The 24,446-nt window shown below is 39.0% G+C and overlaps 1 protein-coding gene across 5 annotated transcripts in view; it reads right to left on the reverse strand.

Moving 5' to 3' along the window:
* The window catches only part of LOC147161782 (transmembrane protein 132C-like), a 173,359-nt gene that overhangs the window by 64,274 nt on the left and 84,639 nt on the right, over positions 1 to 24,446 (reverse strand). For 4 of the 5 annotated variants that reach the window (XM_086096140.1, XM_086096142.1, XM_086096141.1 and 1 more), the window contains one exon: positions 20,770 to 21,694. In XM_086096140.1, coding sequence (XP_085952266.1) covers positions 20,770 to 21,694 — 925 coding nt within the window. The remainder of the gene's footprint in view (positions 1 to 20,769; positions 21,695 to 24,446) is intronic. The other variant, XM_086096143.1, reaches the window with a different exon arrangement.

The raw sequence follows: 24,446 nt of genomic DNA on the forward strand, positions 1-24,446 counted from the left end.
ATGATGATGTATGGTGGTGGATAGAAGGATGGATGATGGATGGATGGATGGGTGGGTGAATGGACAAATGGTGGATGATAATGGATAGAAGGATGATAAAAGGATGGATGAATGAAGGATGGATGAATAATAGTGGATGGATGGATGGATGGATGATTGGATGAATGGTGGATAGGATGGATAAATGAAGGATGGATGGATGGGATGGTGGATAGAAGGATGGATAAATGAATGATGATGGATGAATGATTAAATAAATTATGGCAAGAAGGATGGATAAATGAAGGATGGATGGATGGACGGATGGTGAATAATGGTGGATGGATGGATGGATAGATGGATGGATGGTTGAATGGACAAATGGTGGATGATAATGGATAGAAGGATGATAGAAGGATGGATGGATAGAAGGATGGATGGGTGAATAATGGACAGATGGACGGACTGACTGACTGACGTAAGGAATGTACTAGGACTATGCTGTCCCTCAAAGACAGAAGGTCAGCTAAAAAACAAACCCAAATTAGTTTCCCCCATTTTAAGAGAATGAATACGAAGGTAGGCCAAGATGTGACTGGCACATCTGTCATAGTGTCAGTTATGGCCCATTCAGTCTGTCTTCCTACTTTGTGCAAAGAGGCAAACCAACAATTTCTAAATCAATCTGCATGACGTCTGAGCGAGCAGCACCCCAATTTGATCGTCATTTTTGCAAGATGAGAATAGGACAAAAGGAGCTTTCAGTCGTGACATGTTTGCTTCTTGGACAATTTGTCATATGTCTACAACGTGGTCAATCACTGCCACTCCTTCAGTTGCAGTTTGCCAAATTTGTTATTTTTTGTTGTTTTTTTGCTTTCAAACTTTGGGGTTTATTCGCCCAGTTCAGGTAGCTTGTTCATTTTTATTGGCTCGATCTTCAGACAAAAAATACAAAATTAATATTTCTCTTCCGATGCACATTTTCTTGTCAAAGCGTTTTCTTTTTTTCTTTTTATTATCAAAGAAAAACAAAATGAGGCCGTCTTATTCAAAGGAGTCATTTCACGACAGTCTCCTCTGCACACCTGCGCAAGCGTGTAACACCCCAGCGGCAAAGTGTTACTTGCCAGCAAGCTTGCAAAGCTTTGAAGGGAACGAAGGTAACGAAGGGAACAGTTTCTTTCTTCTTCTATGCAAATACACGTACAATATTAGCTTACAAATATTACAAGATGGAATGGGAAGGGTGGTGTATCTTATTATCATCATCATGCTTCATGCCTAACGTGCAGCACGACTAATCGTATCAAATAAGGATGAGGCTACACGCAGGGGAGGGGCGGCTGTGAACCAGAAAGGTGAAATGTGGGATGACAAGAGGAGTTATAATAATTTGGGAGTTTTAATTATAGGTAGTTTTTTTATTTCATTTTGACTTATTTTTTTTGTAATTCAGTTAGTTTATATTAGATTTTAGAGCAAGTATGTCAGTTTTTAGTTTTAGGTTTTTTTTTCCGTTTTAGTCTTATTGTTATTTGTCAAAGGCCAGATAAATATATATATATATATTTTTTTTTTTAAACGTCACTAAGGGTTGTGTAATATTTTTTTCTGAAAATGCTTTGTTTTAGTTTAGTTTTGATCAGTTTTAGTTTCATATTAAATATATGCCATATTTGTCGAGTGCAAAGTAAAAATAATTAATTTATTTTTCATTTTTTTTAAAGCACTCAGTATTGTGTATTATTAATTTATATTTTTTGGACAATGATTCGTTTTAGTTTAGTTTTTATTAGCTTTAGTCTTAGTTTTATTTTAAATACATGGTGCTATTTGTTGAGTGCAATATAGGAAACATGTAACTAAGTATTGTAAAATATGAGTTTAGATTTTTTTTAATGTTTAGTTTTAGTTTAGTTTATTAGTTTTAGACTTACCGGTAGTTTTATTTTACATATATTTTGTATTTGTCAAGTGCAAGACTAAAACATTTCACTAAGTAATGTGTAATAGTAGTTTATATTTTTGGAGATTTGTTTTTGTTTTAGTTTAGTTTTTATTAGTTTTAGACTTAGTTTTATGTGTATGTTAAATATATGGTGTATTTGTCAAGAGCAAGATAAAACAACTTACAAGTTTTAAGTTTTGTCTAATACTTTGAATTTTTTGAAAAAAAGATTTGTTTTAATTTAGTTTTTATTAGTTTTAGTCTCAGCTTTATTTTTATTTTAAATATATGGTGTATGTGATAAAAGTCACTAAGTGTTGTGTAATAATAAAGTAAACTACTGTTACTTGACGCACAATATTACCAAAATAAATGCATTTAAAATGACCCCCGAAAGTTCATGTATATTAATTTACAAAAATGGAAACCATTATATTTGAGATATTTTTGCAATCATTTTAGTTAGTTTTATAAACATAAGATCTAATTGCAATTATATAAAGCACTCACATTTTTGAGAAGAGCAGTTTTGTGGCATCTTTGAATGAAAAGCACTCATTTTCATTAACAAAAATTGTTGTTTTTCAATTTTAGCTCGGTTAGTTTTTGTGAAACTGGAAACGGAGGGACATTTTGATACCTAATAATAGTGAACCACTGAAACGCGCAATGTAAATCAATGTTCATTTCCGTTTTTAACAGGTGTACAAATAATATATTTCTTTCTCTGCCTACGTAACTCCCTAAAAATCTTGTCATAAGTGGACTTTTTCACATTATGATGTTGAAATCCGCCGTGCGTGTATCCCGCCACTTGGGCTGCACCATCGCCGCGAGCACTGCTACCACTTCACACAGCAGGGCCGCCAACACGTTGACTGCCACTGGATGTTTATACTGATCCCTTCATGGAGTGCTCATATGCCTGCGGGACCCCCATGGACCCGCAAGCTATTTTACTGCACTGCAGTGACCATGCTGAGGTGGAATGACAGCGAATTTCCACAGAGCGTAAGAGAGTGGCGCCCAAACCACAGCGTTGAGAACCACAACGTGTCATTTGAAACCATTTTTATTTCACTGGAATCTTTTAGTGGCACACGAAGAGGAAACAAGCACAACTTGCCATTGTTTGAGTCACAAGGATAAGTGCTTTTGCTTTTCATAGCAAGAGAATGAGACTACATTTGACCTTGTTGGCGAGTGTATTAGCTACACTTGTATAGTGCCACAAAATAATGTACAAAAGCTGCTTGGAAAATTCTACCTTCAAAAAAAGAAAAAAATGATGCTGTTTTTTTTATCGACACTTATGAGAAGTACTGATACCCAAGATAGATGTTATGTCTACATAAAAAGGAGCAAAGGTGTTTTGGACTACTTTTGCTTTAACCTTCAAGAGGTCATTCATACGAATGTTCATGTTTCATCTGACAAGTCCCCAGCATGTGGAAAGGCATCAGATAATCCTCGGAGACCAGAAATGATTAAAGCAAAACACACTGGCGAGTGGTGCGTCATTAATTAAGTAAATGAAGCATACCCAGGTGTCGTTATGGATGGAGAAGGGCACAGTGTGAAAGTTAAGCATTTGCACCACCATACAATGGCAGAAAAATATTCCATTCCAAGTATCCGTGACGACATCTGTTGCCTGCCATGACTGGCATACGCTGCGCCTAATAACAGAACCACAGACTCTGAACAAGAATTCCATACAGATTGAAGCGTAACTGAGTCATGTCTCTGCAAAATGAGACTGCTTATAATGTGCCAAACATACGGCTGGCGGGCCAGAATTGGTCTGTCAGGGAGTCAAATCTAGCCCGTGAGGACAGAACACAAACTGCAGTTTTTCACTAAAATTAACTGTTATTGCTTATTTTGTCCACTGGGTGACACACTGGTGACCACTTAGGTGACATTCTGAAATGTGGCTGTTACTCAGGTTTTGATGCAAACATTTTGTGCCAATTTTTGTTAAGAAATTACAGATGACTGCAATAAGATTATTATTATTTTTTGCACTGCCTGAAAATGCACCAAAAAACAAGACAAAATATTTGTACCTGTTATTTATAGATTATCAGGCCGTGGACATACTGGTGCGGTCTACTTGAGATCAAATTTGGGTGGAATGTCCTTGAATTAAAATTTGTTTGACAGCCCTGGTATACGTGATCTTTGAAATCAACCATGCTCCACTTAAAAACATTTTCTTTTTGTTCTATAGTGAAATATTTGATTTTCACAGTCTTGAACGATGTACACTAGAAGGCCCCAAAATTTATTATTTATAGATTATAAAGCTGTGTGTAGGTAGAGTGGATCAAAAATCTAAACCAATGTGATCAATGGGGAATTTCCTCATACAAGGGATTTTTTATTTTATTTTTTTACATTATTCCCTTTAGATTTATTGCATTTAAGAAGTCATTCAGTTCGATTTCAAAACATGTCCAACCTGTCATGCCCAAGGTCCACCCTGCTGTCTATGTCTGAATAAGGATGTGTAGCCTACTGTACATATGTAATAATGGCTTCCGGTGACCTATAGGTTAACAATGATTTTTGATATTCAGGTTAAGGTCAGAATTCATGTTTGTTTACACCGGCTTGAGTATTTCCGATGGGTTACACGGCACGAAAAGAGGACGAATAAGAAAATAGACCGCATGCGCACAGCGAAAAACAATGCGCCGTTCAATCGAGGTATTCCCAATGCGTTTGTATGTGCAAGAATTCGGGTTATGAAATCGGTCATATCATTCGGGTTTTAGCATATTGGGGTTACTGGGCGTGTTTACATGGCCTTTTATTGCCCGCGTGTAAACGTAGTCAGTGTTAGTTCTGCTCCTCCTAGCTTGTGTATAAAAAAAGATAACAACATTTACTCAAAGATCACATTGTTATGTTTAGTGTACTTTAATAGCTTGTATATGGACCACAGCAAGAGGCCAACGCAGCGCAGATATTAAAAGAAAAATATTAAAGCGAGTGAATTACTGTTGGTGAATTTGTGTCACTTTGTGATCTGAGAAGGGAGACAAAAGAGAATTAAAAATAAGTCCTCGGGGATATTATAACACAGCTTGTGCAGACAGAAAAATTATATGGGGCGCTATTGCCAGAAAACCCCCCATTTTGTTGTTGTTTTTTCATCTTGGGGAGCAAACTGCAAAAAAACTAGAGGGTGAACGGGGTGAAATACTGGTCTAAGGGGTCTATAGTATCACAACGCCAGAGGAGCCCGGCATGCATTGTAGTGACACGGCCATCGGGCTTTTTGAGCCGCATGTCAACTCAAGTGTTTGACACAGATGGTAGAAGAGCCTAAAAAGCTGTTGAGGAAAAAAAACAAAAGGGTCTTCAGTCCAGAGTAAAAGCACCACCTTTGCTCCAACAGCCTCAAACAAACGTAAAGAGACAATCATTGCTTCAGACAGGAGACACAGGCAATCAAATCATACTGGACTGGATTGTGCTTCTTTAGCAATGAGAGACAAAGTCGTTGACATTTTTCTTTTACATCATCTACATGATTAAATAAAAGTTGGTGAAAAATAGAAGTCAATGTTAAATGACTGTATATTAAGGGTGTAAAAAAAAAAATGTTTTGAACCGAAAATTCTTTTTGGGATTTAAAAGATGTGAACGCATCAAAGTGAACGGAATCGTTCCACACAAAATATACCTATCAATTTGGATTTAACTTTAAAGTACTGACAAGTTAATTTTGAATGTATGTAAAATAACAAAAAATACATTGTATCATAGCCTTCGGAAATGAGACGTACCTTATCGAATGAAGTCAAACTGAATCGAATCTTTCTACTCCTAAATAGAACCGCTCTTGAATCCGTATCGAAAACAAAGTTACAGCCAATCATTTTTTTTCTTTGTAGCGTTTCTTTTTGTGTGTGAAATGTGCCTGGAAGAGAATGTGTAAGAGCCTAGTCGAAGAAGAATTTGTCACCATTTGTGTCAGACAATAAAGTTTTCTATTCTATTGAACAAAATGCTCTTGATGAGTTATATTAATGTCTTTTCATCAGTTTGGAAAAAAAAAATCAATGACTTGACCTATATGTAACCTTTATTATTATTTATTAATAATTATTATATTTAAATTGGCTCTCAAGAAATCTTCAAGGAAAATATATCTTCTATTTGGGGAGGTGGGGGGCTGCCATTTGTTTGAATGACCCTATGAACAAAAAAAACACCTACTTCCTCCTTGACATGTAAAACTTTTTTTTTTTATGTTTAATTCATGCATGTATTTGCTCTCATCTGACTCACCTCTCTTAACCGGTACTAAACGATTATTAAATGTACCACGTTTTGTTATGCCATTGACTAAGACGTCTGATCAACTACTCCAATCTCGGCAGATGTTTTGGATCTCTTCAATGTAACTTCAATGTCAAACTAGTTTTAATCACAACGTTCCAAACCTTTTTCAGGTCATAAAGTATGCCAGGCTTTGCATTTGTATTAAACAAGAAAAACATACCAACAGCGGTGGCTGGTCCTTGTATGTTCAAAACCCCCCCATTTTCTTTTTATTCTCAAATTGCTGCATTGCAATTTTTTCACTCTTCCATTATTTCGACACAAAGAGCTGAAATTATATTTGTACAGCAAGAGTAGTAGACCGTAGACAAAGTCCATGGAGATCAAATAACCGTTGTTTCTCAGCATTATTGATTTATTGCTTGTTCTCGACATGGCCGACTTGAGATTTTCAAAACTGAAATGTTCAGCACAACTTGAATAAAAAGAAGGATAAATGTAGTGCTTTGTCTTTGTCACTATCTTCTTTTGATTCAGCTTTTTGCTTATTTTTATTGTTACCCATTTGTTCTTGTTATATAACACTACGTGACTAGTTTTTTGATTCACGACATTTTTACATCATTACGTAGACCTTGCTAGAACTGTGTGGAACATCCTTTTCTCATATATATATATATATATATATATATATATATATATATATATATATATATATATATATATATATATATATATATAGGAACTGAAATTTGATGAATTAGATTAGACATGTTTTATACATATATATATATATATATATATATATATATGTATAAAACATGTCTAATCTAATTCATTCTAATCTCTCTTGTGTGTGATACTCGCATATCAGAGAGTTGTTTGTGTCCCTTGCAGCGCAACAACAGAAAACTGAACGCAACCGCTGTCATCGCAGATCCAAAAATCTCTATTAGAGTCCCGTCGCGGTGTCAATTGGCGCGGCGGACAATTTCAGCATCGCGACTTACATCTTTATCTCCCTGTGGGTATTCAGCGGCATCACCAAGGTGCCTACCGATGTTTACATTACCACGGCAATCCCTGCAGTCAGTAGAGAACGCTCATGTGTGGACACAACAATTTCAATATTATCACTGGCAGTAAGAGCTTCAGGATCCGCTGTGAGCAAGTCAGATGTGCCTGCAGGGTTGATGAAGGCCTTATATTACCTTCCCAGCTGTCTGGGGAAGCAACAGCTCACTTCGTAAGGACGTGGCTCAGGGACTGGAAGGTCCTCGCTTCCGATCTTGCCATGGATGGGAAAAATAAGCACATTGGGAGTCGTTTTCAGATACATGGAGCTTATCTGCTGATTGAGCACTGTCAATTTGCATTTTGACCCTTGCCATTAAAAGGACCAAAACTCCCAAAACCGCTCAAGGAACATCATTAAAAAAAAATAATAATACACACACAAGCCGGCACTTGCATCATTCTCTAAACCAGTACTGTACACACAACCCCACGCACACACTCGAGCAGATCAAGGCTTATCCACCCACATTGGTGGTAGGCCCACAGGATGATGAAGGCTTGGATCCAAAGTACCAGCTTATATCTCCAGATCAATGGCTGACCTCCCAGCCATCAACAGACACACTGACCAATACTACACAGCTCAAAGCCCAGCCAGAGGCGCTGCTCCAAAACACACGCTGAATATCACATCGCTCTAATGATCCCTTCCCGGAGGGCTCCTTTTTGCTTGTCCCATTTCTCAGCCGCTCCCTGTAGATTTATTTTTCATTATTATTTCTGCTATGTCTGAAAAGGGTGGACAACAAGAGTGATGTAAGAAAAAAAAAAAGATGGAATGTAACATTTTGACAAGTATATCAAATGTTCAGATATCAATAACATGCTTTGAATTCTTTACAAAAATGAAAATGTATTTTTTTTCTTTAGGATTAGTGGGCTTTATTTCAGACTGTTGTCTGATGTCTACTGTGCAGTTTTTTGTCCATTTCAAGCTCCTTTGAGCTCTTCTTATTCTTATTATTGATACTCTGTAGTGTCGTAGTTACGACCACATCAACCGAGACTATATTGAGACTAGAGAGTAATGAGACCGAGACAAGACGAAGACTTTTGGAGGTCGAAACCCGAGACAAGACCAAGACTTTTGAGCTGGTCGAGACAGACAAAAGACCAAGACTTTTGGAGGTCGAGACGGAGACAAGACCAAGTCTTTTGGAGGTCAAGAATAAGGCTTTAAAAAACCACGCACACAACATTCATAAATTCGATTACATTATATTTCGCTACAGCCGGGTGGAAAACAATAGAGGATAGAGTTGTCTTTATCGTCACTGTGGCAACTTGCTTATTTGACTGTTTGAATATATGCAACTTTCTCAGTATGTGTGGGTGAAGAAAGTTAGGGCGAGTTACTGCATATTTTCTTTTTTTAGGGATTAATGTCAGTCCAAAAATATTTATTTCTAAAAGTCTATATGACAAGCACAACATTTCATCATTTTTTTTCTCCCTTACACGCTCCCTATTTCTTTGCCTCAAGTCTTGCATTAAAATATGCATGATTCGGAGTTGGTGTAACAGCTGTCAAGTCGGGGTGATCAAACTAATCAAAACAAATCCTTATGAGAAACATGGAGGATAAACAAGTGATTAGAGGGACAAGCTTGTGATTGTCTGCAGGAGAGACAGAGCGGCAACTCGGAGCTAGCCGGTAGAGCTTATTCTGCCGCAACATAATCCATGATTGTCAGCCCCCTACAGCACTCCGTTCATCATCTGCAGCTCGCCGTGTACAAGCTCAAGTTAACTTGAGCATTTGCCTGTACACATTTGTGTAAGAAATGTTACAAAAAATGAAAAATAATTGTATTTTTTGTCTTAATAGTCTACTCAAGATGCTCGCCGTTGTCTGCTAAAATCGGTTATATACTTGGATAAACAGATCATTCAATTCTAATCCTGATCTGAAATGATTAATAATAGAAATAATAGAAATATAACATATTCTGTGTTTTTTTTGTTTTCTGAAAAAAATGCTAAAAATAATAGGGCCCTTATTTTAGGAAGGTAACAAACTACACTTACCGATCAAAGAAATGTAGTCAAGTACCCTTTCCGAATATTAATAACTCATAGTAGCGTGTCCTAGTTCACGAATCAACACTCCATTAGCTCTATGACGACGTTATTTCAATCCATGTTGCCATACAGCTCTTATTGCAAGCCCCACTTGCTTTAATTGCATAAACTAATAAATGAATGAATGAATGAATAAATGAAATTGAAACTGTTTAGTTTCATTATTGAAGCATATTACTGTCTATATAAATAAATAAATAAATAAATGTGTAAATAGCACATCCTCAACATTAATGACTGTTTTATTAGTGTTCTCCTCTGGGGAGGATTATTTTTCCTTGAACCAGAGCTTTGTCCACACTCGTTAAAAAAATAAAATACAATAAATATAGGAAATTGAAAAATGTCCGTTGAAATGTAATTGTTTGGATTCAAGCTCGTGTCGGTGTCATTTTCTGTCTCCAACGTTTGATGGTAAATATTAGTATTATTGCGTTCCGATCAAAATTTTTGCAATAAAGAAATAATAATAAAGAAATAAAACAATAGAACTAAAACACCTAAAGTTTTGCAATAAATAAATATATATATATTTTTTTTTAAACAATATAAATAAATAAAAAACACCATTGGGCGATAGAGTCTCACTGTTTAGAATGCATTTAATTACTGCATTTATTTTATTTTTGAGGGCACAATGTTTATCTTCACAAGGTGTGCAAAATCAATCAAGGTGATTTAAACTTTGGGATTTTGTGCAACCGTAAAGGTTTATTTTATCAGAACATATACAATCATGTACATTGTGATGAGCATATGAGAGTAATTTACAACCCTATTTGCTTAGGCTACGCATTTGCATAAACCGGGGAACTAATAAGCTTCCAGTTTCACAGCTAACCACCCCCAAGTTCTGATATGCCCTAGCCTATTACAGTAAAATCCAGTGAACAGGACATTTTTTTCGATATGCAACTATCGAAAAATGTCCAACTTTATTATATATGGATTCATTAAAAAAAAAAAAAAAGGGAAAAAAAGCGGGTGTGCACGGGATTTTATTATATATGCAGTTATACTAGAGTGTACGACGCCGTATTAGGGCCACGTATAAATATATATATTTTAGAGGACGGGGCAATATTCCGGGTAAAAACCCCGCAAATTTGCCACTTTATTAAGTGGCAAATTTGCAACTTTATAAAGTGGCAGATTTGCGAGAAAAGATAGATGTAGCGTACTACTCGGATGTTTGTGCAAATACATTTCGGTTGGATTTTCAAATAAGGAGATAGTAATTGCTTTAGCAGAGATTAACCATATGACGTTAAGCATTTACACTTTGAAGCGTTGGGTGCTTCCAGCGACAAAGACGCCTTTGTCCACACATCCTGCGGATCAAGCATTTAAGTCAATTTGTTAAAATGTATATTTACTTGTACATTTATGTTTCCAGAATTATTATTTACACATTCATACATTTTGGCTTTTTTTTTTTTTTTGTAAAAGTAGTTAAGTTGATGTGTCGAATCTCCTGCTCTCCGTCATTCACTTGCATTTACCTAAAGTATGCTAGCTTCTAATTGGTTAGTGTTTAGTCAGCAGATAGGGGATCAGGAAGTGTTGTTCTAGCTGCTGTGTATGACGAGTTTAAATTAAGAATGAATCCATCTCCATCCTGCCTTTTCATTTTATAAACAGTGTCCCATTAACCACCAACGAATCCTCACATTAGACTATAGCTACACTATGTGTATTTCTCGTAAGTTTCTGAGGGTTTGCTAATTTGCTAATTTGCTACTTTATAAAATCTTAAATTTGTGACTTTATAAAGTGGCAAACTTTCCAGTTTTTCCTCTTAATATTAAAGCCCCCTCTTCCCCGAATAAAAAAATAAATAAATATATATATATATGCTGTTGTAAGAGTGAACTTTCATATTCATACTGTGAATTTTTGACAGTTTAAAAACCTCTCCAGTCATCCACAGCAATCACGTTTGCCCCCTGTTTTTCCGCAACTATCCCATTTTGTCCACAGTAACCTGACACGGGCTTGCTGTGGCCACCAAGAACATAAGCGTAAACGTAGCTCCTGAAGATTTACTCTTGAAGAGCGTGATGTATTTGAATATTTCATATATTTGAATTGTGAATTGCATATTCCTTACCCCAGTGAGGGCAGAAGGCGTAAAGACCGAAAGATAAAAGTCAGAGTCCATCAAAAGCGAATTGACATAGTTAGGCATATTTCCACAAATCTGAGGTTGATCAAACATGCAGCCAGGCGGAAAGCTAGTTTCTTCCCTACATGCTGGACATGCTTCAGTAATCCTTCCACACAGGTTTAAAATGGGAATTGAGCCAGTGCCGGTCTGCGTAATTCGCGCTACTGCCTTCAGAAGGAGCATGAAACACTTTCTCAAGTTCAAAGCAATACCAGAGCAAAAAAAAAAAGGAATAAAAATGTCACCTATGACTCTGTCGATATTCCTAGTCTTGAAGGCAGGTCTAACTGAATGCTACGACACATTCGTATGACCCTCTGTCAGCAGCATACCTCTGGGACAGGCAGCTTTTTTTTTTTAAAGGACGATGGACAGAGTGTGAACAAGAAAAAGAAGACAAGCTACAGGGAAATGGCAAAGCAATAGATTCTAACCTTCCAACATTCAATACATTCATCAATTTGAAACCAAATTCCAGAAAAGAAATGTGACGGAAAATCATTAAGTAGAAAATACAAGCATTCAAATTACTTGCTGCAGGCAACGTGTGATTGCTTTGGTGGCAGCGAGGTCCGACGGAGGGTCGGATCTACATAGCGAGCAATCCCCCCCGGGCTGCAAACTGCTAATTACTTATTAATGAGTGCATGAGAAAAGTTGGTGTTTTCATCTGTAAACACTAGTGAAGGGGCCGAGTGAGCAAATTGTGGGGAGTAAACAACGTAAATGAAATCTTTAGGTGATTACACTGACAATGACTTGTAAGCAGGTTATGCAGATAACAGTTTTCAAATAGTCACAGTTTTTTTCCCCCTAAAAAGAAATTGTCACTTCCGTCCTTGCTGCTCCTATAGAATGTAGTGCACCTAATAACTAACACACCACACACTTAACGATCTGTGAACCAGCAATCAGTCTCGTCGTCCAACCTCAAGTATCATGCAATCAAACATGACCTGACGCAGTGCTCGGATTAACCCGTGAAAGGAGAGGTTGCTCAGTAGGCCATTCAGACACACTGGACTGGACTAGCGGTTATCTGGTACTCCCTCTCATTGATAGTTCGATTGTGAGACTTGGAGGACACATAAAAACTTTTCTTTCTTTTTTTTTCTGAACTTCTGTTTGGATGTCATTGCCATGCGCCTAAGTACAGTGTTTTATGCGTTACTAAATGGGATCAACTCTTAATTTGGGGAACAAGGAAATCTTATCCACAGAACAACAGTCACAGTTGAACAATTAACAGAGGCACCTTTTAAGAGTGTAAAAATGGTTGAAAATATAAATACAGATATAGCTGTGGACAAATCAATAGTGATTCCAATAGAGAATCAGAATTTTTGGATTCGCATCAAAACGGGTCATAGCATTGTCATGTCACAGAAGAATGTTGAATGGCCACACTCACATCGGAGTATGTGTGACATACTATAGCTGTATGTGGAAGTGTCACATGTTGTCGTGCATGTACTGGAATACTTAGCTGGCCCAGCTAGGCATCTAGCTTCTCATGCCGTCACAGCAGCATACGACAGATTAGTTTAGCGCTAGCTAGCTTGTACGTCACAAAACAGATTGATTTACCGGACCAAAGCAAGAAAAAAAAAACTGTATTCTGGATCGGCGAAAACAGGTTAACTTAGCAATAGCTAGCTAGCTGGTAGGCTACGATACAATACAGATGGATTTACCAGACCAAAACGAGAAAAACACCCTGTATTCTGGATCGGCGAAAACAGGTTAGCTTAGCAATAGCTAGCTAGCTGGTAGGCTACGATACAATACAGATGGATTTACCAGACCAAAGCGAGAAAAACACCCTGTATTCTGGATCGGCAAAAACAGGTTAGCTTAGCAATAGCTAGCTAGCTGGTAGGCTACGATACAATACAGATGGACTTACCGGACCAAAGCGAGAAAACACACCCTGTATTCTGGATCGGCGAAAACAAGTTAGCTTAGCAATAGCTAGCTAGCTGGTAGGCTACGATACAATACAGATGGACTTACCAGACCAAAGCGAGAAAAACACCCTGTATTCTGGATCGGCAAAAACAGGTTAGCTTAGCAATAGCTAGCTAGCTGGTAGGCTACGATACAATACAGATGGACTTACCGGACCAAAGCGAGAAAAAACACCCTGTATTCTGGATCGGCGAAAACAGGTTAGCTTAGCAATAGCTAGCTAGCTGGTAGGCTACGATACAATACGGATGGATTTACTGGACCAAAGCAAGAAAACCAACCTGGATTCTACCATTGGCCAGAGTACAAAGCGAGATTCTGGAAATTTAAGTAAGACAGTTTAAACTAGAAAGGTAAAGCTAGAATGACGTTGCTGCATTAATGCACCAGTGTACACTCCGGTTCAAGCCAAAGATAGTTACGTATTTAAATAAGTGAACGAATGAGGCTTTGTGAAGGGCTTTGTGTAAGCACTACATAAGTGCACTTCATTTACCATTATCTTGTGAGGTCAGTGGGTGGGGACGAAAATGAGCACCCAGTACCAACCTCTGTTGCGCCTTTGAGAACCAGCTCAAAATTATTATAAACATCCCTGCCTCTAGCTACCTCACCAGTCGAATGCTTGATGCAAACCCTTTCAGGCTGGCACAGCAAGAAACACCTCATACCTTCGGCAGTCCAATATTAGCTCTTCATTTGCATTCATCAGCAAAACCCTCCCCCTGCCCGGGGGAATCTAGGGAAACATGTTGGATTGTTTAGGCAAAAATTACAGTACAGCTGGGGAAATTTATCGTTTGAAAAGCCAGCTAATTTGTTCAGGAGGAAATGGTGTTTTCATTTGCATGTCGAATGAGGAATAGCTTGGAGAACCCTTTCCAACCTGTTGCGCCGTTCTCTCCGAGGCTAATGAGGCACGGAGCAGGGAATTGCAGATTCCGCTGGGAGCCTTTAGCGTGATAAACACACCATGACTTTACAGTTGGCACGAAGCAGGTCCGAGCATGTAATGAATTGGGGTGTCACTATACTGTATGTGCGCATGTGTCTGCAAATCTGAGTGAATACATGTGGGCAAGATTTTTGTTCAGCTGGAATCAAAAGCCTGTAATTACATTCACAATAATTGCATTTATTTGGATTAGATCAAATACATCCAATTAGCCAATAAGCCAGGGAGAAAATTGTTAATGGAAGAGCCTTTTGTTCAACTGTGATGATTTTCAATGAGCTGATGGGCTTTTCATGGACAGTCATACTCTTATTTACAGCCTTTATTATGATGGTATTACCGAATGGCACCATCTCGGAAAAGTTATCATCAGTAAGTACTTATGTAACATTTAACCTACACTACTTTAGCCATCTAATGCCGTCCCATTAGGAATGAGCTCTTATTAGGAATGTGGATCGATTTCACATTTCCTTTCTTTTCTTTGGTCCTTCCTCGGGTCTCCTGACAGCCTCACGACTCTGGCTGGATTCTGAAGTGTTCGGTTTAGGTGAACGGTATGGGATTTTTTTTATAGGTTTTAGGTGAACTAATGCATACACACTCACACGCACGCACACACGCACATACAAAATAAAAATGTATAAAAAAAAAAAAAAAAAGAGAGCTATGATGATGACATGTCAAATCGGTAAAATTACCAAATGAACTGAGCTCTCCAGAAAGAAAAAAAATTAAAGAAAAAAAAGGAATGTGGATCGTAATCAGGTAGTCGATTAACTGATCACTGATCAACAATTCCGTCACTTTTGTGCAAGTAGAGGTTGATTAAAACTGTTTAAAAGCAAATGAAACAAAATGGGGTGCACTACTTGGCCTCAAAGACTGCGGCTTTCACTGAAGCAACCCACTTCGCTCCAGGATGTTTTACTTTATTTTGACTGATTTTGCAAGGTCCATAAAATATTGTGTTCTATTGCTATAAAAACATGGAACCTACCAAAAGAAAGATTAGTGTGAAAAAAGTATATTCGTATCTGTTTCCGTTATGTAGCAATTAGCATTCATATATAGCTAAGTTTCATCATTATTCACAAACCTGTGGAAAACACTGGGAAAAAGAGCGTGTTGCAAAATGGACTAGGCTGATCTTTTATACTTGTTTTTTGTAACTACCATTGCTTTAAGCGACCTCTTTAGGTCAGAAGCTATATCAACGCCTTCTTGTATGCTCAAGCAGTCAAAAAAAAACACAAAAAAAAACACAAAAAAAAACCACAAAAAAAAACACAAAAATAAAACAAAAATAAAAAAAACGTTTAATTTTGGGAGTGCAGGACAAAGTGTTAAAAAACATATTTATACGTTTTTGGGTTTGAATGAATTGAGACAATTTCAGGTATGAAGAAAGTTCAGTGACAACTCAGACAGCGGCAACTTCTCCTGTACAGCCGGTACTGGTAATTACCAAAACGGCGAAATTCCCTTCACTGGGCTGCTATGACATACAGGCATCAACTAGAAAAACAGCAGATGTGCATGCGGACCACAGCCATTAACCTTAACTAGGCCTGTCCGTCTTAGTATTCATTTATCACAAGTAACATTGTGCTCGAGGAGGAGATGCATCAGTGGGAGTGAAAAGACAATGGGGATGAGATGGGAGAAGGTCCAGACAACATAGTGTAAATTGTTAATGATGCCTTCACTGCTGGGAAAAACAGGACGCAGCTATCCGTCTATGGTCACACCCACACAAGTCCCAATCGTATTAAATACAACACGTGGAAAAGAGAATGAAGACAGAACTTGACAAATGACGGCGGCTGAAGGACCGCATCATGGAGAGTAAGCACACACACAGTCCAACCCCCACATGCAGAGATAATGCACACATAGCATTTCCAACATCCAGATCATCACAGGGATTTAGGCCACATGTACATCTAGGATAAAAATAACTCAAGCCTTATTTGACTTAAATTCAGATTTAAAAAAATTATTATAATAATAATGATTTTTTTTTTTCAAGATGTCTATACTGTATATTTAAGTGTGTTATTTCCATCGATATCACAATCAGATTTACTGGCGAAATATGTAAAAGCAGACAAGGAATTTGTCTTCACAATCACAACACGTCAGAGAAACATTAAAATTAAGAGGGAGTCAGATAGGGAAGCCTGGCGGCTCGCTAATTAGCGCCCCGAGTTTCTTAGATGGAAAAAAAGGTGACATGAAGGATGGAAGGAGGTATATATATATTTTTTTTTTATAATTAATTCTGCGTGTCTGTATGATAAAAGATAAAAGTAAATGCTCAGAATGAGTAAATATTGGATTATCCACGAGAGCAATTACCGAATTTGGTAAACTTGCAGTCAAGTACTGTATAAAGTAGTCTGCAATGTTCAAACACTTTGAAGTTGAATGTTTTGGCTGCTAATGAGGTAGTTGTGTTTGCATTTGAAGTGTTCACTTTCCCAAAAAGGGAAAAAATAAATAAATAAAGGGTAACTTCTAAACAACTGGTGGGTGCTAAGGACACCAAAAGAGCTGGAGCAAAAATATGAACCTTCAAGGTCCAATTTCCAGGCGCGCGGTGGAGAGTGTGATTAACACACGGAGAACGCTAATACGCGGGAGTTCATCATCACCGGAGTGAGAGAAAAAGCAATGAGGCTTTTTTGGGCAGATTTCCTGCTCACCCGGGGTTGACAAATTGCCGAGGCACCTTGTCACAGCACCACTTTGAGGACGCTAACGGTTTCATCTTTCATGATTTAGATCTCAGGCGTACAGGAAGCCCAGCGGAAATATTCCGTACGCCTCCATTTGCATCAAACAACGCGGAGCAATTAAAGTCTGTTGAATATTATTCCATACAAGACGAGGCTCGATGGATCAATGACAGCCGCTTTGGTGCGGAATCACCTCAAACAGAGTGCGCTGAGACAGGAAAATTGCAAGGGGAGTGCATTAAGCAATCCTCACAAATTGCACAAAGCTACAATCAAGGTGTTGGCCAGTCAAAACAAATCATTAGAACACGTTAAAATGATTTGTTAGGTTATGACCGCACAACTTAAATCTTCATTTCTTACAATAACCACTATTATCCACGAAGATTATTGTTGCAGCAATGTACAGTTGTGTTCAGTAGCAATACAATTAAAAAGCCTGTAAAGTGAATTCAGAGATTTGTTTCTAAATACATTTCACGTGTTTGATGATAATTGCTGCAAATGTGCAAACACTGATAACTATGTGGTACTTATTTGTGGAGAAATAACGTTAAAACTGTTTTTCCAGATTTTTTGGGGGGGGGGGGGGCGTGGCTAAAACAGCGGCGAGAGATGCAGTTCGGAAGTGGTTAACCGGCACAGTTACGATTAAGTTTGCTAGCTTAGCTAGGCATACATATAGGAAGAGATTTGTCTCAAAATTATTCACATAAATATATTCGTGATTTTGACATCCACAATTATATCCGTGATTTTCACGTGTGCTTGTTTATGGTAAATAGCGTTTTAAGGCGCCCAATGTGCTTTACAATGCCTCACATTCACACATACCAATGGCCGATTGCTGCCTTGCAGCATTGGGAGCAAATCGGGTTTCAGTGTCTTGCTCAAGGACACCAAGGGTGAGGCTTGAACCCACAACCTCACGGATGGGAGACGACCACACTCTACCACTGAGCCATGCCGCCATCTTCATGTATGTGACTTACCATTTGTAAAAGCTAATTTCTGTGAGTTGCTAAATGTGCATTTGTGGAACACCGTGCACGTGCATTTAATTTTTTTTAGACAACCATCACGCTGTTTCAAGTCACACACACAAGTTCACACATATTTCTCCTTCTGTTCTCGTTTAAAACTTGAAAATTAAAAACAATGAGGTTGACCATAATCCGCTGGGAACACTATGCAAGGCACAAAAATACGGAACTGTCCCAGAAAACCGGGACGTTTGGTCACCCTAGGCAGAATGCAAGTAAATATTAGTTACAATTACAAGCGCCGTCTATTTTACCCCCTACTTGATTTGCAACCCTACGTTTGCCGGCGTGGTAGGTGAAGTACATGGGCCAAATAAACAAACAAATGCCAAGCAGGAGACTGGTTGGTGTCATGGCAACGTCGCCAGCGATCGAGAGGGTGCTGTGGCAAATCAAAAGCTTATCATGCGCACATATTCTAATCTCTAATGCCACACACTAATCCCCAAATTTGTCCACTACTGATAATTCGGATGAAGCACACTGTAATATTTTCAAAAGCAGTTTAGTATGTTTAAGTTTTATGTGTCTACATTTGGTGACCCGCATTTTACGTCTTCATTGACAGTTTAACAACCACTATAATACCAATCATTTGTGTTCTTGGTTCAATTCATTCTCACGCCATGAAGAGAAGATGCCACTCTTTGCAACGGAACCAGGTTTTTTTCCCCATATCAGACTTTATACCGCTTGATGGAAAAATAAGAATAGGCATTCAGACTCATTTGTGTTTGTCAGCCTCGTATCGCACCTACACACATGCAGCCGTGGCATTAAATAACCCGATTAGTTCCGCACTGTCCCCTGAGTCATTTTACATGAGTCACAAGAAGCATCAGTGATTCTCTCATATGAATGAGTCGCAACAACACCGTTCCACGCACTGATAATGCTTCGAAAACTGTAAATGTCACTGGGCTTGGCTAAATCTGTGGTTGTTTTTCTAACTCCTACTAAATCATTTTTAATTGATCGTATTATGATTACTGTTGAAATTAGTTTGGAGGATCTGAGTGACGCATTGTTAAGTTGAGCATGCAGACAGTCAGTACTAGTAATACCAGTAGGTACCGTTAGGTGCCAGGTACTAGTAGGTACTAGTAGGTACCAGTAGGAACTATTGAATACCAAGTACTAGTAGGTACCAGGTACTAGGAGGTAGGGATGTAACGATAACAGTCACAATATTAAAAGCAACACATCTGTTAAAAAAGTCAGGTTGATTTCCATTTGTGCAGCTCTAGCACCCTCTGGTGGCTAGTTTTTTTTAGTGCAGTTTAATTCTCATTGGGGATGTTTTGGCCCTTCTATGTTTAAAATCCACGCTAATTGTCAGATGAAGGGGAACGTAATATACCTGTGGTTCAAGTCAATATGTGGAGGAACTCAATGTGTGCGTGCATTAGCAAGTAAGTGCCTCAACATTAAGTACAGGGAGTCCTCAAGTTACGGCGGAGTTACATTCCTACGCTGGCGATGTAACCTGAATTTTGACTTAAGTCATATTTCACTGTTAAAGTCGATATTTTCATCAAAATCCTTTGTACAGTAATAAAAAAAATAAAACAGTTACCGGAACTAGTATTTCGTGTTTCCACACGGACGTTCATTGCTGACGGACGGCAGAGCGGAGCTAATATAAACTTAAACACGGAAATGTGACGCGCCTGATGGCGAGCCGACCTGCTCGATGGACGTCCGTTGCTGGCGGTAACAACAACACAACTTTAAATAACTTTAAAATGGCGTGATTACTGTGGAAAATTAACGAAAAAGAAGGTACTACGGACGAGGCACTGGCGCCATAAAGTCGAAACGTCATGGGTCGCATATGGAGTAACTTGAGGACTCCCCTGTATTGTTAAAGATTGTAGGTAGTTTATTTACATTGTGTTAGATACAGAAGCACAATCAATATGCTTTATTTTAGTATGAGCTCTTTTTTTTTTTTTTTTACAATATTGTGATGTTTTTTTTAATATCGCCAACCTCCCCACAATATTGTGATAATTATCGTATCGTGGGCTTCATATCGTGATAATATTGTATCATGATGTTTGTATATCGTTAAATCCCTACTAGAAGGTACTATGTTCTGTAAATTATTATGTACCAGGTACTAGGAGATACTAATAAGTAGTGATGGACAAATGAAGCTTCATGAAGCAATTGTGATATTTTTTGACTCCTCCAGATGACACTCGTAGGTTTAAAGATCCAATGTAAAGGGAATCACTAGCCTTTATCTTTAAACCAAGAGCACCATCTAGAGGAGTCCAAAAATATCGCAAGTGCTTCATGAAGCTTCATTTGTCCACAGTTCAGAAAATGTGATTATAACTCTGAAATTAAAGTCCCTTTGATTAAGGTTTCATATGAGACGAGGCTCAATCATCAATCAATCAATGCTAGCTGCTTTTGGGTAGAATCACCTCAAACGGAGTTCCTTGTATAATGCACAACAAGCGACACACGACAAGACTCGAAATCGGCTTCAAACCGCTTACCTGAGGGTGAAGATCTGCACTGAAGAAATTGTCGACAGAGCCAGAAAAGCAGATAGGGTTTCTCTCTGTCGGATGGGTTTGGAGGGCACCATGACCAGAAAGTTACTGTCCAGTTTCAGTTCCGTTAGTGGCTGAAAAAGCCGGACACTCCCAATGCGTTGCATGGGTGTATGCCCCGCAGAATAGCCCCTGGGACCGTGCTGCTCCGTACGAATAGCGCTACCTTTCCGGGAGTCTTCAGCGTTGCAATCCCCGGCGTTGGTGGTTTGAACCATGTAGTAGAGCTCCACGGGAGTGCCTTGAGCCTGCTCGGATACCCTCTGCCTACCTGGCCTGACGGTGGGTGGGCTGAACCAGCTGGCAAGAGGCTCCAGCTCAGCAACGCAAATCCCCAGTTCCCCTTTCAGTCTGCACGTCCCCCGCACCTCTTGAGTCTCATGGAAGGCAAACATCCTGATGCATGGGAGCTTTTGGATGGCGCTGTAATCATCCCAGTCCCTCCCTGCGATGTAGAATAAAACTTGGACCTTTGGCCAACTGGGGTGAATCCTCTCATTGATGATGTATGTGTGAATCTTCCAGTTAAATGTAAAGAGCGGTATCTGTGACGGGGATGTTGGCGCTGATGATAAAGCGAAAGCGGGCCAATTGAACGGCCCGGGTTGAGTCTGCAGCATCTCCAGCGGCACGGGCTGCTGCACAGACAGCGGCCCGTAGCTAGCGTTGACAAAGGGCATCTGCCGAGCCTGGTGGATGAAGAAAGACTCTGTACGGGCCTGCAGGCTGGAATTCCTCATTAAATCCTGGTTTGCCTCCTGTAGGAAGAAAGCTGACTCAGCATTAAGGATCCGGTAGCTGACAGGCAGATAGATTGGCATTGGGTTGTACCTCTGCAGGCCCTCCAGAATCGCCTTGCTGTCCACCACTAAAACAGAGAAGACACAGCAGCAAAAAGAGACGTTATCTATTGCTCCGGTGTTCGGATAACTGATACTTGATAACACATATATCTGTAATATAAATAATACAAGACAGCCACGGAAATGCTTTTACAGGCCTTTTAACTCAAAGAGCCTTTTTCGAAACCTTATCAACAAAACCTCAGCGAGCCGTGAAATTAAAGTATAATATGAGAAAATGGGAAAGTAACACACGACCTTGTAAGGAGCAATTCACAGCTACCATAACATTTGCATGCATTCCCTACAACCTGAGGCAATCATAGCGTTCATTAATTCTATTGGAAAATGTTAAATAGTCTATAGAGATTATTTTCTTGGGATGCGGCACGTGAATGTTTCAAAAACATATATCCATCGTCATCTCAACGCTTCTCATTATAATTTTTTAAAGCAATGTGTTATTTTTAAGTTATATTTTTTTAGGGCCCAACTAATTAATCGGATACGCACTATCTATACTTTTTTAATTAATCTGCTGATTAATTGGTAATCAGTATTTGTTTCCTCAACGGCCTAAAACAAAAAAATTCATTTTCTTCCTGTATTCTCACCAATCTCTTTGTATGGTCAGATTATGCATGGTCCCCAATATCTTAAAACCTATTGCATTTGCACAGGAAACGTGATCGACATAGAAAGACAGTCTATTGTTTTCCCACAAGGAAACTCGGAGCTGATTAAAACGCAATCTGCGGAGAGGCAGTTTACTAAAGATCCATAGGAGAGATCAAGAAACCCTTTCTCACTCAGAATATTTAATTGGCCGCTTGCAGCATATAAAATATGGGAGTTTGATGGATGCCAGCAAATGCATTTTTATTCTCAAACAGACAGACATACAATTTTAAACAGTTCCAAAGTGAAAACAAAAGACTTATGTGTTTCAAGTAGACGACTCAGCAATCAATTAGAACATGACCTCAGAGTTTGAGGAAATATGGTTTAGATACAGAGCATAACAGGTGTGAAATTATAAACCAGCGTAAATGTGTTTGGTGATCAATAACATCACTAACAGCATTTCTTTGTCCATCAACATCATCAGGTAACATAGTTCCATGAAATCTTTTTTGCAAAACCACATCAGCACCAGCACCAGCAATCATGCTTAAGGTATATGAACTGACGAAGAATTGTAGTCAAGACCACACCAACAGAGACCAAGACAAGAGCGTATCAAAACCGAGACAAGACCAAGTCTTTTGGAGGTCGAGACCCAGACAAGACTGAGACTTTTAGAGGTCGAAACCCAGACAAGACTGAGACTTTTGGAGGTCGAGACCCAGACAAGACTGAGACTTTTGGAGGTTGAGACCCAGACAAGACTGAGACTTTTGGAGGTCGAGACCCAGACAAGACTGAGACTTTTGGAGGTCGAGACCCAGACAAGACTGAGACTTTTGGAGGTCGAGACCCAGACAAGACTGAGACTTTTGGAGGTCGAGACCCAGACAAGACTGAGACTTTTGGAGGTCAAGACCCAGACAAGACAGAGATGTTTGGAGGTCAAGACCAAGACAAGACCGAGCTTTTGGAAGTCAAAACCGAGGCAAGACCGAGACTTTTGGAGGTCGAGACCCATACGAGACCGAGCTTTTGGAAGTCAAAACAGAGGCAAGACCGAGACGTATGGAGGTTGAGACCGAGACAAGATTGAGCCTTTTGGAGGTCGAGACCCAGACAAGACCAAGACCCAGATAAGACAGAGACGTTTGGAGGTCAAGACCCAGACAGGATCAAGAATTTTGGAGGTCGAGACTCAGACAAGAACGAGCCTTTTGGAGGTCAAGACTAAGAAAAGGCAGAGACTTTTGGAGCTCGAACCCAGACAACACCATGATAAGTGACATTTTACAAAGACAATTTTAAACAAAAAGATTCTGGTTTTGGAAATCACACTTAATCATGGACGAGTTTACCGACATTTTTTACAAATTTTTCAGAGGTGCTGCGTCTTCAGTCATCTTCATCCACCCTCTGTGTGCAGGGGGTACACACCAGGAATGCAGCACCTGGTGCGTTTCTACTGCAGTAATAGTGACCTGGTCTTGATCAAAAATCCCCAGTCCGCCCTGTCCGACACGAGACAAGACCAAGTGAAAATGCCTTTGATTCCGAGACTAGACCAAGGCCCATAAAAAGACTGATCTGGAGATCTACAACACGACGAACGGAGCAACCAAAAAGTCACAGTTAAAGAGTTTTCCCAATGTTAATAATAAACATGATTCATTAGGAGACTATACTCTCAGTCCACCAGGCTATTCAAGAGTTCATCTTGGTCCAGACATGAATTAAAGAGACTTCTTCCTCTGTGCTTTGCAGCAATGGAGCCAAATGGGTTTCTTTGTGGATCAATTAGAGAATAAATATCTTAACCTTCTGCATCTGTTTTAACTTGCAATTCTAGGCGTAATGGAGCAGCCAAGACTTTTTTTTTCTAGTTTATTACACAGGTCAGGCCCTGGACTGAGTTTGGCTGGCAAGAAAAAAACTTTAACTTATTTCCCAACAAATGCGCAAATAATGAGAATATGGCCTTTGTCTCAGCCACTGAAAACGCTCTTGCTTTATGCATGATAATCAGGCCTCAGGCAGAACCTAATTACAGATCTATTCAATAAAAAAATATGCATCAGTAATACATGTCAGACGTGAGTGACTTAACCATGGAAATAATAAGCATGAATCATACATCTTTTTGAATCCGAATTC

The sequence above is a fragment of the Leptonotus elevatus genome, chromosome 15 (genome assembly GCF_054856555.1).
Source record: "Leptonotus elevatus isolate MCC_2025b chromosome 15, RoL_Lele_1.0, whole genome shotgun sequence".
Taxonomy (NCBI): domain Eukaryota; kingdom Metazoa; phylum Chordata; class Actinopteri; order Syngnathiformes; family Syngnathidae; genus Leptonotus; species Leptonotus elevatus.